Source organism: Garra rufa, chromosome 1 (genome assembly GCF_049309525.1).
Source record: "Garra rufa chromosome 1, GarRuf1.0, whole genome shotgun sequence".
Lineage (NCBI taxonomy): Eukaryota > Metazoa > Chordata > Actinopteri > Cypriniformes > Cyprinidae > Garra > Garra rufa.
Window position 1 is genome coordinate 103,344,900 of NC_133361.1, and position 14,890 is coordinate 103,359,789.

The 14,890-nt window shown below is 41.2% G+C and overlaps 1 protein-coding gene across 1 annotated transcript; it reads right to left on the reverse strand.

The window, feature by feature from the left end:
- Positions 1-5,238: 5,238 nt before the first annotated feature.
- LOC141341194 (uncharacterized) lies at positions 5,239-12,877 on the reverse strand. Its single transcript, XM_073846346.1, has 2 exons — positions 12,722-12,877; positions 5,239-6,811 (listed from the first exon to the last, which is right to left on the reverse strand). Exons 1-2 carry the CDS (start codon positions 12,804-12,806, stop codon positions 5,754-5,756), a joined length of 1,143 nt encoding a protein of 380 aa, XP_073702447.1. The 5' UTR covers positions 12,807-12,877; the 3' UTR covers positions 5,239-5,753.
- Between the last annotated feature and the right edge of the window lie 2,013 nt (positions 12,878-14,890).

The following is a 14,890-nucleotide window of genomic DNA, read 5'->3' on the forward strand; positions in this document are numbered from 1 at the left end:
TACGTAACCTAGAGACGTTCCCTTCCGAGGGAACTCTCACCGCGTCCCCTAGGGGTCGCTATTGGGGAACGGTATACCAACGTCTCCATGCTGAGGGGAGTGCATAGTAGCGAGCACTAAGTGTAAATTCTGTGAGGAATTATCCCTATAGGACGAGGTGACAGCTGTCAGAACGTAACCTCCCCGGCCAAAGCCTGAACTGTTACTCACTTACCTGAATGGGTCAAAGGACCCAGAGCACAGCTCAGGTTGGAATCTGAGATTCCTTCGGAGGAACGGCTAAGTTAATACTTAGACTTAACTAGAACAGGAACTGCCAGTACTACTGAGTCTAGTTCCCTCAGTGAACTGACTCAGAAATAGCGACTAACAGGCCTGTCCCAAGACAGAGACCGTTCTAGCAGGGGTTATCCTCAGATAACGCAGATGGTCAGGAGATATCTGAGGTGATATCGAGTGAAGTTGGGCCCAGGGAGACCGGGGTTTTAAACCAACTCAAAAAATGGGAACGAGTACCGCGTAACCCATACCGTATAGGATTTTAGAAAAGAACCCAAAAACTTGGTGGGAACTTACCACTTATGTGGATTTTAGGAAGTGCACAAAGATTCCGTGCGCACTTACCACTATTGTGGATTTCAGAAAGTGCCCAGGGTTTAGCGTGGGACACTTACCCTAGTAAAATGGGATTTGGAGACTGTGTTTTCCCCCATTTTGGGGGTTTCATATTAAAGCTCCAGATTTGTCATAGGATGACAAGAATTAAAATAGGGGAGGAACCCTCCCTGATTAGAGAGGGGAGCAATGCTACACCCCAATCAGGACAGACAGTCCGCAAACTGTTAGTCGACTGATGAAATCATGGAGCTACTGACCATCATATAGTGGACGCAGACAGCGGACAGACCCCTAACCCCGACTTGCAGGGAGGAACATCCGTCCTTAAAAAGGGCAATGCTCTGAAGGGACCCTTTAGTGTAAAGGGGAGCATACTAGACCCAGTCCACATGGATGCCTACTAGGAGAAGGTGGTGCTCAGAAATTACCCTTCCTTGTAAGGGGAGCATACTCATCCCACTAGGAGCCGTGCTCTAAATGGGACCCTTGAGAAGGGGAGCGAACGTGCTCAAATCAGGACCTTGAGAAAGATAGGTTATTTCTTCCTTAGCCAAGGGAGAAAAATTCACCATGCGGCAGTGGCGCTGCTTTGAGGGAACCCTAAAAGGTGAGCTGCCAACAGCCTGAGGAGGCTTCAATCGTAGGAGCCTTCGCTTCTAGCATGTTAAGGGTAGGTTTCAAAACCCTGAGAAGCAGGGAGAAATGCCAACACCCGCCAGAAGGTGGTGCTCTAGTAGGACCCTTTCCGCAGAAAGGGGAGCGGCCGAGGTCATTTCAAGGTCCTGAAAAAGGGGGTAACTCCTAGTTAGTCATAAAGCCTGAAGGGGAGGTGACACTCGACCCGGAAGTCAGGCGCAAGCAGGCTCCTAACCCTGATTAACAGAGAGGAAAACCCGCCTGCCAGGAGGCAGCGCTCTGATTTCACCCTTCATCAGAAGGGGAGCTTACTCCTCCTGCCAGGAGCAGCGCTCGAGAGGAACCCTTTTCTCAAAAAGGGGAGCAATCATACCTGCCTCAGGAAGCCTGATGACAGATTCTACCCAAATAAAGGGGAATTTGTCCACACGACAGTGGTGCTACTGACGAACCTTGAATTAAGGTGAGCTGCTGTCATTGAAGAGCTCTGAGAGGACCCTTTCCGCGGAAAGGGGAGCTACTAAAGTTACTTCAAGTTCCTGAGAAGGGAGCTCCTGGATAGTCATGGTGACAGACTCCTAACCCTGAAGGCCAGGGAGGAACGCCCGTCCCGACGAGGGGCGCTCATTGGGGACCCTTTCCTCGGAAAGGGGAGAGCCCAGCTCGTGCGTGAGGCCTGAAGAGTGAGAATCAACCTGGACAAGAAGGACAGGCCCCTAACCCAGATGAACCGGGAGGAGAACCTGGCTCTGTCAATGAGAAACAGTACTCTAAATAAACCCCTTCTGCAGAAAGGGGAGTACTACCTCGGTCGAATCGACCCTGCCCTCGGGCTAACAGGGGGATCGACAGACCCCAGTCTAGGTGGACTTATGTTCCTGTCTCAACGGGACATAAATCCCCCGGAGCAGGAACTTATGAGGATAGACTCCTAACCCTGAAGGCCAGGGAGGAACGCCCATCCCGTCGAGGGGGCGCTCGTTAGGGACCCTTGGGAAGGGGAGAGCCCAGCTCGAGTGTGAGCCTGAAGAGTGAGAATCAGCCTGGACAAGAGGGACAGGCTCCTAACCCAGATGAACCGGGGAGAAAGCCTGGCTTGTCAGCGAGAAGCGGTACTCTGAATAAACCCTTTCCGCGAAAAGGGGAGTACTACTTAGATACTGGAGAACTGAGAAATTGCTCCTTAGAGACAAAACTCAGGAGGTGCTGGAAAGAACCTTAGGCTGATAAGATCACTTCACAGGATCTAAAGTCCACAGAGAGAGTCTGGAAGAGGGATTCTCAGAAAAAGGCCTGCAAAGGACAAATGTTAAACATGCCAAGGGCAATCCTAAGAAAGAAACTTAGGGAGCTTACCTTGAAGAGGACATAAGTCCTATGTCTAACATATGCTGGAAGGGTGGTTTACCGCACGACCTGTGGCGTGGATAGGACGAACACTGCCGTAACCATAACCCGTAGGATCAGAGGGGGAGCATCCGCCGTGAACTCGTCGTGTTTTTCTCTGAAAACAAAAAACACAACACACAGGCCTGAGACAGTATTAAGTTCTTTTTCTTTATTAAAAGAAAAATATGGATCGTACTCACCCATGAGTGTCCTGCATTTAACTCAAACTTAAACAAAACCTGTTTAAGGAGTTAAAATCCAGACCATCGGTTAATGGAGGTTCTTATGGGACATAAGAACCGCTGCGTGCAGGGAGCTCATGTTGTAGGGCTCGGACCTGGGCCTTCATGGAGTGAAGGACTCAAAGGCAGTGATCTACCTAGCCCAAATCACATAAATCCAGAAAGGCCAATGAGCCTGGGAAAAACTAACAGATCAGTGAAAGACCTCCGGTTAGTCTTCCTGAAAACAGCCCGACCCAGCAGAGTGGGCTGTCTATTTAAACCCTAGCAGGGGAGACAGCACCATCTAGGCAAGAGCTTAAAAGAACTACTTTTCTGTTTCCAAACAAAAAGTAATCAGTAAGCCCACACACAGATATCCGCAGATATCTGTATGTGTAGGAAGGACTACCAGAGGTAAAACTGACTGAAAGCCTCCAGCCCTAAAGTAGGGAGAGTTAACATACAGCTAGCCTCAGACAGCTGTAGTTAATAAGACTGTTCTGCCATGATCTGCATAATCATGGTCGAACTAGTCTAGGAAAATCTCTCCCCTTTATATGTACACATATAAGCATACATAACATACATATGTATATACATATACATGCACACATATTTTATGGCAGTTAATTAACTCCACAATCGCGACGCGCAGCACATATTCGGCTCCCGCGGGAGCTAAACAAACTCCGCCCAGACGCCAAATTCCCTCGGGAATAAAACGAGCAAGGAGCCGCTGGCGACGCCGCGAATGCATCTGTTAATGCCGCGAGAGGCAAACACACTCATGCAAAATGAGGAACAGAGAAACTCACCTCCCTCTTTTGCGTACTGCGTTTTCGCGATAAGCCCATTAGTCCCTCGGGAGCTGGACGAGCTGTAATTTATCACACCCACGTAGCAGAGAGTCGTAGCAAGTGGGTATGAGAGCGTGCCTCTCGTTACAAACAAGCAATGAATGCACCGATCGCATTCTACTCTCTCAAGAGGTAATCTTGCTTGCGTTCTCCCCTCACAGCTCGGGCGGTGTGAAAGTGCGGGTATCAGATTACCACACACGTCACAAGCAGGCCTCCGGTGAGAGAATATGCACTCCTAGACAAAGAGAAGGCTGAAGACAGCGAAGAGGGTGTATGTTTACTTCGGCGACTCTTTATACTGTGTCGCCCGGTAGTGACGCACCAGCAGCGACGTGCGCGCCGCAGTGACGTCATACGCTGTCGCCGGCCATTTCATGGAGTTTTTCTATGCATTCTTCAGACACGAGTCACGCTGCAGCGTTCCCCAATAGCGACCCCTAGGGGACGCGGTGAGAGTTCCCTCGGAAGGGAACCAGGTTTGTCTGCCAGTCTGTAAAGTCGCAGATAATAAAACGTCCACTAGATGTCAGTGTCAGACAGACACTCTGAGAAGTTACAGACAAGCAGTAAATAAACTGCACTAAATAATACTTCTTCTTTAATGGCACTGGATCAGTATAACAAAACAGGATCAGGTGATGGAAACCTGTCAATCAATATGCTGTCTTGTTGGAGACACAATCGCTTTGCTTGAAAACAGAATGAATATGTTGGTCCACTAGCTAGTCCAGCACTATAGCAGCATGAACCAGTCTGGACTAGCACTATACCAGCTTAAACCAACCTAGACCAGCACTAGCCAGCATAAACTATCATAGATCATCTTGGAATATAGATTGGCTCTAGATAAAAATAACAAAGGATTTAACGGCGAAAGATCATTACAATTAACGACAATGAGCGCTTGTGGTGTGTTTCGATGTGCTGCTCAGTTTATCTAGAAATGATAAAATGGTGCCTCCATTGTCTCGGAGTCTGGTTGAAACCAAGCAGCGGTCTGCCACTTGAATGTCTTGATAAAATTAATATGACTGTTTACATAATCTGCCCTACTTACTGTTAAGAGTAACACTGAAATCAACTGCAAATTAAAGACAATTAAATCTATTAAGATGTCAGCAGATAATGAATAAACAAATTCAAAAAACAGCATTACTAGCTTCACTTATAAAACTATTAATTTCTCTTTGAATGGCTACAACATTTTTGAAATATGAAAACATCATGGCAGTCCTGATACAGATTGGAGGAGCAGAGGTAATTCAGTCCTTCAGTCATCTAGTTCTGGTGCAGGATCACAATGCTCCCGTCACTGAGAATGAGTTGCTCTGGTGTGGTGATATTTTACTGAACCTTCCTGATGAAAAAATACCCATGTTGCTCACCATTGAAGAGTCCATTATGAAATCAAATGTTTCTACAGCAAGAGAGATGGCATGGGCTTAAGACAAACATGACAGACAAACTGACAGGAAGAAAGAGCTCAGGTGAGAAAACAAAACACTCTCTAGTTATGTGTAAGTGTTTGCCTTTTATTACATTTAATCATGTATTCCCGTGTTCACACTTAATGGGACCCCAGTTATATCTCCACACCTCCATATTTTATTTCCTATTTGATTGCAACTTAGAATCATTGCTTATACACCATTTTCATTTTTATCACTATTCCTCTGCTATTACTATTACATATTACCATCAATGCTTCATTTTCAAAAACTTTTTACACTTTATCTCATTTGCTTATTTCAACTAATTTATTAATGCAATTACTGCATTAATACATTTATCAATTTATTGAATCCTTTTCTATTTGTGACCTGATCAACCAAAACACATTTTAAACCCAGGTGTACACAAAGCCCAAATTCACTGCTCAGATATCTTGAATTATATCAGAGGTGCTTCTGTGAACCTCAAAATAATCTTGTTTCTGCACATCTTTCCACAGTGATGGTACAGCAAAGGCTTCTCTCTGGTGTTATTACATAACTCATGTCACACTGGATGACATAAAACTAGTTTCTCATGTGTGAAACCTCATGTGGTATTTAAATGCTGCTTTATTTCTAAAACTCTTTCCGCAGTGTCCACATATAAATGACTTTTCTCCAGTGTGAACTCCCATGTGCTGGTCAAGGTGTCCTTTTTGGTTGAAACTTCTTCCACATTGCTGGCAGGTGAAAGGCTTTTCTCCAGTGTGAACTCTTATGTGGTTTTCACAGGTTTGTTTATGATTAAACCTCTTTCCGCACTGAGGGCATGTGTAGGGCTGCTCTCCAGAATGAATTCTCATGTGGTCTTTAAATTGTTGTTTTCGACAATAACTCTTTCCACACTCAGAGCAGGTGTAGGGTTTCTCTCTATGAGTTCTCTTGTGGACTTCAAGGTTTTCATGTTGATCAAAACTCATTCCACACTGATCACATGTGTAAGACTGATCTCTATTGTGAATTTCCATGTGTTTGTTAAAGCTTTCCTTTTGGTTGAAACTTACTCCACACTGTTGGCAGGTGAAAAGGCTCTCTCCATTGTGAACGGTCATGTGGCAATGAAGGTTTTCTTTCCGGTTAAAACTTCTTCCACACTGTTGGCAGGTGTAAGGCTTCTCTACAGTGTGAAGGTTCATGTGTCTGTTAAGGTTTCCTTTTTGGTTAAAACTTCTTCCACATTGCTGGCAGGTAAAAGGCTTCTCTCCAGTGTGAACTCTTCTGTGGTCTTCAAAGTGTCCTTTATGTTTAAACTTCTTTCCGCACTGAGGGCATGTGTAGGGTTGCTTAGTGTGAATTCTCATATGGTCTTCAAAGTGTTGTTTTTGATGGAAACTCTGTCCACACTCAAGGCATGTGTAGGGATTCTCTCCAAAGTGACTCCTAACATGTGTTTTAAGACTTCTTCTATGAACGAAATGCTTTCCACACTGTTGACAGATGAAATAACTTTTTCCGGTCTTTTGAGTCCTTTTTCTTAATGGAGTCTTTTCAATCTGTGAACAACTAAAAGATTTTTCTTCATTTATGAAATCATGATCTTTCTCTTCTATTTCATTCAGTACTTCACTCTCCTCTTTCAGTGCCATTAGTTCTAAGGTGAAAAAAGACAAATAAAAGTTAACCGCAGTTTAATGACAAAAAACAACAGACATCAAACATGTAAAGTGTCAAAACTAACATACAACTACATCCTATATCCACTAAGCACCTGTAAGAGGTGTTGAGTCCCACTGCACTGTTACCCTTTTACAGTGTTGGGTGTAACGCGTTACAAAGTAACGCGTTACTGTAATAATATTACTTTTTTCAGTAACTAGTAGTGTAAGGCATTACTCGTCTGAAAATTGTAATATTATTACAGTTTTCCCGAGCTAGTTACTTGCGTTACATTTGCCAGTAGCACCTTCATCACACACAAGGCACACGACAACACAGAGAACAGAAGGGAAGGGGAGGGGGGCGTGAATGGAACAGTGATTGGTCTGGGTTTGGCACGAGGTATCATTAAATTACCATCACCGATTGGTCGACACCCGGCAGCCAGCAGCAGAGCGGCACTTGCAAATGGGACTCACTAAATTCCAGGGGTTTCATTACCACGACGTAAAATGGGCGTCCCTGGGGGCGTTGGGAAAACGCCCCTTTCTAAAAAAAAATTATTAAGAGAGGTCACCGATCATGCGTAGTAAGTCGGTTTTTTTGCGCGGGCATTTCAAAACCTAGGATCAGCACTGATAGATAATGAAGGACAACACAGTCATACAGGTTATTTTTACGTTTTAAAATCTTAAATTTAAACGATTTTCGAAAACAAAAAAACAGCCGTTATAGAAATGTAAAACGTGTAGCGTCTATTTAGCGCAAAATAAATCATGGTTTACAACGGTATCGTGGACAGGTAACGTTATTTCAAGACACTGTAACGTTATATGAATATAAATATGAAGGGCACGAAACCCCTGTGATTGTGGCCAGGTATTTCAAAATACTGTATGAATATAATTATGAAGTGCACGAAAACCCTGCGATCTTGGACAGGTATTTCAAGATATTGTATATGAATATAATTATGAAGTGCACGAAACCCCTGCGATTGTGGACAGGTATTTCAAGACACTGTATGAATATAATTATGAAGTGCAAGAAACCCGTGGCCATGTATTTCAAGATATTGTATATGAATATAATTATGAAGTGCACGAAACCCCTGCGATCGTGGCCAGGTATTTCAAGATATTGTATATGATTATGAAGTGCACGAAAACCCTGCGTTCGTGGACAGGTATTTCAAGACACTGTATGCATATAATTATGAAGTGCACGAAACCCCTGCGATCTTGGACAGGTATTTCAAGATACTGTATATGAATATAAATATGAAGTGCACGAAACCCCTGCGATCGTGGACAGGTATTTCAAGATGCATATAATTATGAAGTGCACGAAACCCCTGCGATCTTGGACAGGTATTTCAAGACACTGTATATGAATATAAACGATCGTGGACAGGTATTTCAAGACACAGTATGAATATAATTATGAAGTGCACGAATCCCATGCGATCGTGGACAGGTATTTCAAGACACTGTATGAATATAATTATGAAGTGCACGAAACCCCTGCGATCGTGGACAGGTATTTCAAGACACTGTATGAATATAATTATGAAGTGCACGAAAACCCTGCGATCTTGGACAGGTATTTCAAGATATTGTATATGAATATAATTATGAAGTGCACGAAACCCCTGCGATTGTGGACAGGTATTTCAAGACACTGTATGAATATAATTATGAAGTGCAAGAAACCCGTGGCCATGTATTTCAAGATATTGTATATGAATATAATTATGAAGTGCACGAAACCCCTGCGATCGTGGCCAGGTATTTCAAGATATTGTATATGATTATGAAGTGCACGAAAACCCTGCGTTCGTGGACAGGTATTTCAAGACACTGTATGCATATAATTATGAAGTGCACGAAACCCCTGCGATCTTGGACAGGTATTTCAAGATACTGTATATGAATATAAATATGAAGTGCACGAAACCCCTGCGATCGTGGACAGGTATTTCAAGATGCATATAATTATGAAGTGCACGAAACCCCTGCGATCTTGGACAGGTATTTCAAGACACTGTATATGAATATAAACGATCGTGGACAGGTATTTCAAGACACAGTATGAATATAATTATGAAGTGCACGAATCCCATGCGATCGTGGACAGGTATTTCAAGACACTGTATGAATATAATTATGAAGTGCACGAATCCCCTGCGATCGTGGACAGGTATTTCAAGACACTGTATGAATATAATTATGAAGTGCACGAATCCCCTGCGATCGTGGACAGGTATTTCAAGACACTGTATGAATATAATTATGAAGTGCACGAATCCCCTGCGATCGTGGACAGGTATTTCAAGACACTGTATGAATATAATTATGAAGTGCACGAATCCCCTGCGATCGTGGACAGGTATTTCAAGACACTGTATGAATATAATTATGAAGTGCACGAAACCCCTGCGATCGTGGACAGGTATTTCAAGATATTGTATATGAATATAATTATGAAGTGCACTAAACCCCTGCGATCGTGGACAGGTATTTCAAGATATTGTACATGAATATAATTATGAAGTGCACTAAACCCCTGCAATCGTGGACAGGTATTTCAAGATATTGTATATGAATATAATTATGAAGTGCACGAAACCCCTGCGTTCGTGGACAGGTATTTCAAGACACTGTATGCATATAATTATGAAGTGCACGAAACCCCTGCGTTCGTGGACAGGTATTTCAAGATATTGTATATGAATATAATTATGAAGTGCACGAAACCCCTGCGATCGTGGACAGGTATTTCAAGATATTGTATATGAATATAATTATGAAGTGCACGAAACCCCTGCGTTCGTGGACAGGTATTTCAAGACACTGTATGCATATAATTATGAAGTGCACGAAACCCCTGCGATCGTGGACAGGTATTTCAAGATATTGTATATGAATATAATTATGAAGTGCACGAAACCCCTGCGATCGTGGACAGGTATTTCAAGATGTTGTATATGAATATAATTATGAAGTGCACGAAACCCCTGCGTTCGTGGACAGGTATTTCAAGACACTGTATGCATATAATTATGAAGTGCACGAAACCCCTGCGTTCGTGGACAGGTATTTCAAGACACTGTATGCATATAATTATGAAGTGCACGAAACCCTGCGTTCATGGACAGGTATTTCAAGATATTGTATATGAATATAATTATGAAGTGCACGAAACCCCTGCGATCGTGGACAGGTATTTCAAGACACTGTATGAATATAATTATGAAGTGCACGAAACCCGTGGCCAGGTATTTCAAGATATTGTATATGAATATAATTATGAAGTGCACGAAACCCCTGCGATCGTGGACAGGTATTTCAAGATATTGTATATAATTATGAAGTGCACGAAACCCCTGCGATCGTGGACAGGTATTTCAAGATGCATATAATTATGAAGTGCACGAAACCCCTGCGTTCGTGGACAGGTATTTCAAGATATTGTATATAATTATGAAGTGCACGAAACCCCTGCGATCGTGGACAGGTATTTCAAGATGCATATAATTATGAAGTGCACGAAACCCCTGCGTTCGTGGACAGGTATTTCAAGATATTGTATATAATTATGAAGTGCACGAAACCCCTGCGATCGTGGACAGGTATTTCAAGATGCATATAATTATGAAGTGCACGAAACCCCTGCGTTCGTGGACAGGTATTTCAAGACACTGTATGCATATAATTATGAAGTGCACGAAACCCCTGCGATCGTGGACAGGTATTTCAAGATGCATATAATTATGAAGTGCACGAAACCCCTGCGATCGTGGACAGGTATTTCAAGATATTGTATATAATTATGAAGTGCACGAAACCCCTGCGATCGTGGACAGGTATTTCAAGATGCATATAATTATGAAGTGCACGAAACCCCTGCGTTCGTGGACAGGTATTTCAAGACACTGTATGCATATAATTATGAAGTGCACGAATCCCCTGCGATCGTGGACAGGTATTTCAAGACACTGTATGAATATAATTATGAAGTGCACGAAACCCCTGCGATCGTGGACAGGTATTTCAAGACACTGTATGAATATAATTATGAAGTGCACGAAACCCCTGCGATCGTGGACAGGTATTTCAAGACACTGTATGCATATAATTATGAAGTGCACGAAACCCCTGCATTTGTGGACAGGTATTTCAAGATATTGTATATGAATATAATTATGAAGTGCACGAAACCCCTGCGATCTTGGACAGGTATTTCAAGACACTGTATATGAATATAATTATGAAGTGCACGAAACCCCTGCAATCTTGGACAGGTATTTCAAGACACTGTATATGAATATAATTATGAAGTGCACGAAACCCCTGCGATCTTGGACAGGTATTTCAAGACACTGTATGAATATAATTATGAAGTGCACGAAACCCCTGCGATCGTGGACAGGTATTTCAAGACACTGTATGAATATAATTATGAAGTGCACGAAACCCCTGCGATCTTGGACAGGTATTTCAAGACACTGTATATGAATATAAACGATCGTGGACAGGTATTTCAAGATACTGTATATGAATATAATTATGAAGTGCACGAAACCCCTGCGATTGTGGACAGGTATTTCATGATACTGTATATCATGAATATGAAGTGCACGAAAGCCCTGCAATAGTGGAGGTATTTGAAGCAAATTGCTTTTCCCTAACTGCGCATGATCGGTGACCTATGCAAATTCTCAAATAGGCCACGCCTGCCTGGTGACCCAATATCGATTACGCTGTACTGAAACCCCTGGAAAAAAGTGCATCCCACTTGCAAATAGAGACCTGCAAACCCGCGGGACCCAACGCAACAGAGTGCGGCGCGGGACAAAACTTGATGGACAAGTGCGTGTGCTGGTGCGGGCGGGTAGAGACTCGTGTGTGTGTGTGCGGGATGCGGGAAAATAAAATTATTCGCGGGACTCCCGCAATATAGAAATATCTAAACATAAAATATATATATATATATATATATATAAATGTTATTCATCTATTGCACAAAAGCAGCAAGAACAACATATATGATTAGAAAGAGCAAGAATAGGCAGTTTCGATTTAAAACTTGTTTGCAGCATGAGCAATGTAGCCATCTGCTGAGTTTTGGAACGCATCGCCAATCAATGGTGTTTAAGATAGAATTCACTCACTGCTCAAAAGTTTTGAACAGTGCTGAATATTGCGTGCTTACGAATCACAACACACACGTAGACCTTTATGAAAGATTAATTGTGCATAATATCCATTGTGTTATAAGAGCTTTATGAGATCGCGTATGCACTGGATGCACGCAGTAGGTCATGCTTTTTTGTTTAGAATAACAGTTTTTTGTGTAAGAAAAAAAAATGTAACTAGTAATATAACTAGTAATATAACTAGTTACTTTCTCCAGGGAGTAATAAAGTAAAGTAAGGCATTACTATTTTTGAGAGTAATATGTAATATGTAATATATTACTTTTTTGAGTAACTAACCCCAACACTGCCCTTTTAGCCAAAGCAACAGAGGGAGCACACAATCAAGAAATCACAGTTATATGAGTTATATAAAATGTATGACAAATGCGAATGCAGAAACAAAAGCATATGGAGGACACACACGCACACACACACACACACACAAAAAAAGAAAAAACTGAAAATAAAGAAATACTTGATTTTAATCATATATTATTCAAGTTCTTCATCAAGAAGTCTCTGGTATTTTCAAAAACCAGAGCACTAAAAGAACTTAAAGAACTAAAAGAAGAAAAAAATGAAACTGAAATTCTTTCAAAAAAGAAAGCTGCAGGAGGGCAACAGTGTGGAAAAACACCTGCCAATGGCAAATGAATCGAGAAAATGAGTTTATAGAATAATTCAGCTTTGAGAATGAAATCCAACCTGTTTGTTCCTCAGTTTCTTCATGTTTGACTCTGAATGTTTCTTCAATCTTCACGTCTTCACTCTCCTCTTTAATAAACACCATCTTTATAAGTGTCGCGTGGATCTTAGTTGCTCCACCAGAATTTTTGTGTGTTTGTGTTTGAAAACTGTGTCCTGTTTAAGATGAGAATAATTAACAGAAATATAAAAAAGAAAAAATTAAATCTTAGTGAAATTTTTTTTAAGTCTCAATCAGCCCTAGTTCACTAGTCAGTGCACAGCTAAGGGATTCAGAGTCATAGTTTTTGGTCTTAAATGATCTGATTAGACAAACACTCAAAACTACTATTCAGTTTTGATGACTTAATGATTAGTATACCATTTAATTGATTACACACTTTAAAAATTGCCATTGTATTTTAAGATTGTCATTACAACAACAAAAACATTTGTAAAAAACAATTTATTGTAAAAGGTATCATTGTGTTGGTTGTTCTCGATGTATTTACAGTGTTTTGAGCAGCAGGTCTCTCAGAGAGCGGCGATTCGAAACAGTGAATCATTTTGTGAAGCAACCGTTTCAATTGACTCAGAGTTTCTGATGATCTGAATCACTACACAGTGAACGAAATCAGACTGATCTGTGGATGAGCTTTACACACAATAAATAACGCTCATTATTAGATAAAATATTACAATGTCACATGCACTAGTTATAAAGTTTAAATCGCTTGTAAAACATATAAAATAGACTAAACGCGTTGCATGAATTTAAGCACTTTAAATGATAAAGACTACAAACCTTTCTTCAGCTGAAACACTGATGCAGGAGCGCGGCACAGCCTTATGACGTCACACCACCAGATCAAAATAAAAGTCCTGTTCACGCGCTTCTGTGTCTACAATCCAAAAAGTGCACTGATGTTTACAGGGAAACACATATGAACAATAAAACTTATGTCAATGGTATTCAGAGTTCTTTTCCTGGTGAAATACATATTTAAATAATATATAAAGAAAGAAATTATAAAAATATTATTTTACAAATATTTACAAATGGTGGTATTTATAATTTTAATTAATTATCTAGTGTTATTTTGTTTTTTCCAAAATGCATTCATTCATTCTTTCATTTATTCATTCATGTATTTCTGACAATCTTTGTCCACAATTGTTTCTTTCCATGTTCATTTAATATTTACTTAATTTCGTATTTATTTCTGCATTATGTCTACATTTAATTATTTACAAAGACATTTATTTATTTAGACCTTTCTTTGTCAGCAAGGGAGAAGCTCTGAGGCCACAGTGTGACCCACCAAAAATGTTTTGTTTTTGTTTTGTTTGTACCAAAAAGGCTAAGATAAAGATAAATTACTTAAAATGTAAAGCATGTGAATGTTATGCTAAACACACATCCGAAGAGGATTCCAGGATTTTTTATTTTTTTTTACCACTTCCAAAACAACCCCCTTTCAAAAATTTGGGGGCATCTGAGTCCTCAAACATGCATTTAACATGATATGAAACATTTATAAAAACATTTATATTTAAAAAACAAAACAAAAAAACATTTACATTTCAAAGGTGAAGAAACAAATGACTTCATGAAGTACCCAGTACAGCTGACTACTGAAGTGGAGATTCAACTACTACAGCAAAGCAGATCTGGCTTCTTAAAAATACACAATACCTTAAAAAACACAATGGCACGCCACACAGAGACTAGTGTAAGTATTCCACTTTATCCTCCAGACCTAAAGTTTGTTGTACTGAAGACAGTGAGTTGTGTGTTTGTAATATGCCTCTGTGATCAGGCATATCATAAAAAAACAGTTATCTCACACTTTCTTGTACAATTAAAAATGATAAACGTGGACTGATAAATTCAGATCCTCTTCTGAATGGAGAAATATCATGACAACGATGTCGAAAAACTGATTTTCACTAGTTCGCTTTTGCATATAATAAACAGCGTAAAAGTTAAGCGTGTGTTTGGCATGCTGTCCGGGAGAGGGCTCCGAGCTCGGTAATCATTCCCGAGCCCGGGGCACTCCCCCTGCCCAGGGAGAGGGGTCCGAGCTCGGCATTTGACCCAAACCCAATAGCGCTCCCCCCCTTTGCTGGAGGTGAAGATAAATAAAAAGGGGGGGTGGGAGGGATGCTGGAATCAGAGATAGCTGAAGG

Excerpts from the sequence above, each read along its gene's own strand:
- LOC141341194 (XM_073846346.1), bottom strand. The coding sequence starts at position 12,806 with ATGGTGTTTATTAAAGAGGAGAGTGAAGACGTGAAGATTGAAGAAACA. Across the intron at positions 6,812-12,721 it reads AGAAACTGAGGAACAAACAG|AACTAATGGCACTGAAAGAG; the intron begins GTTGGATTTCAT and ends TTTTCACCTTAG.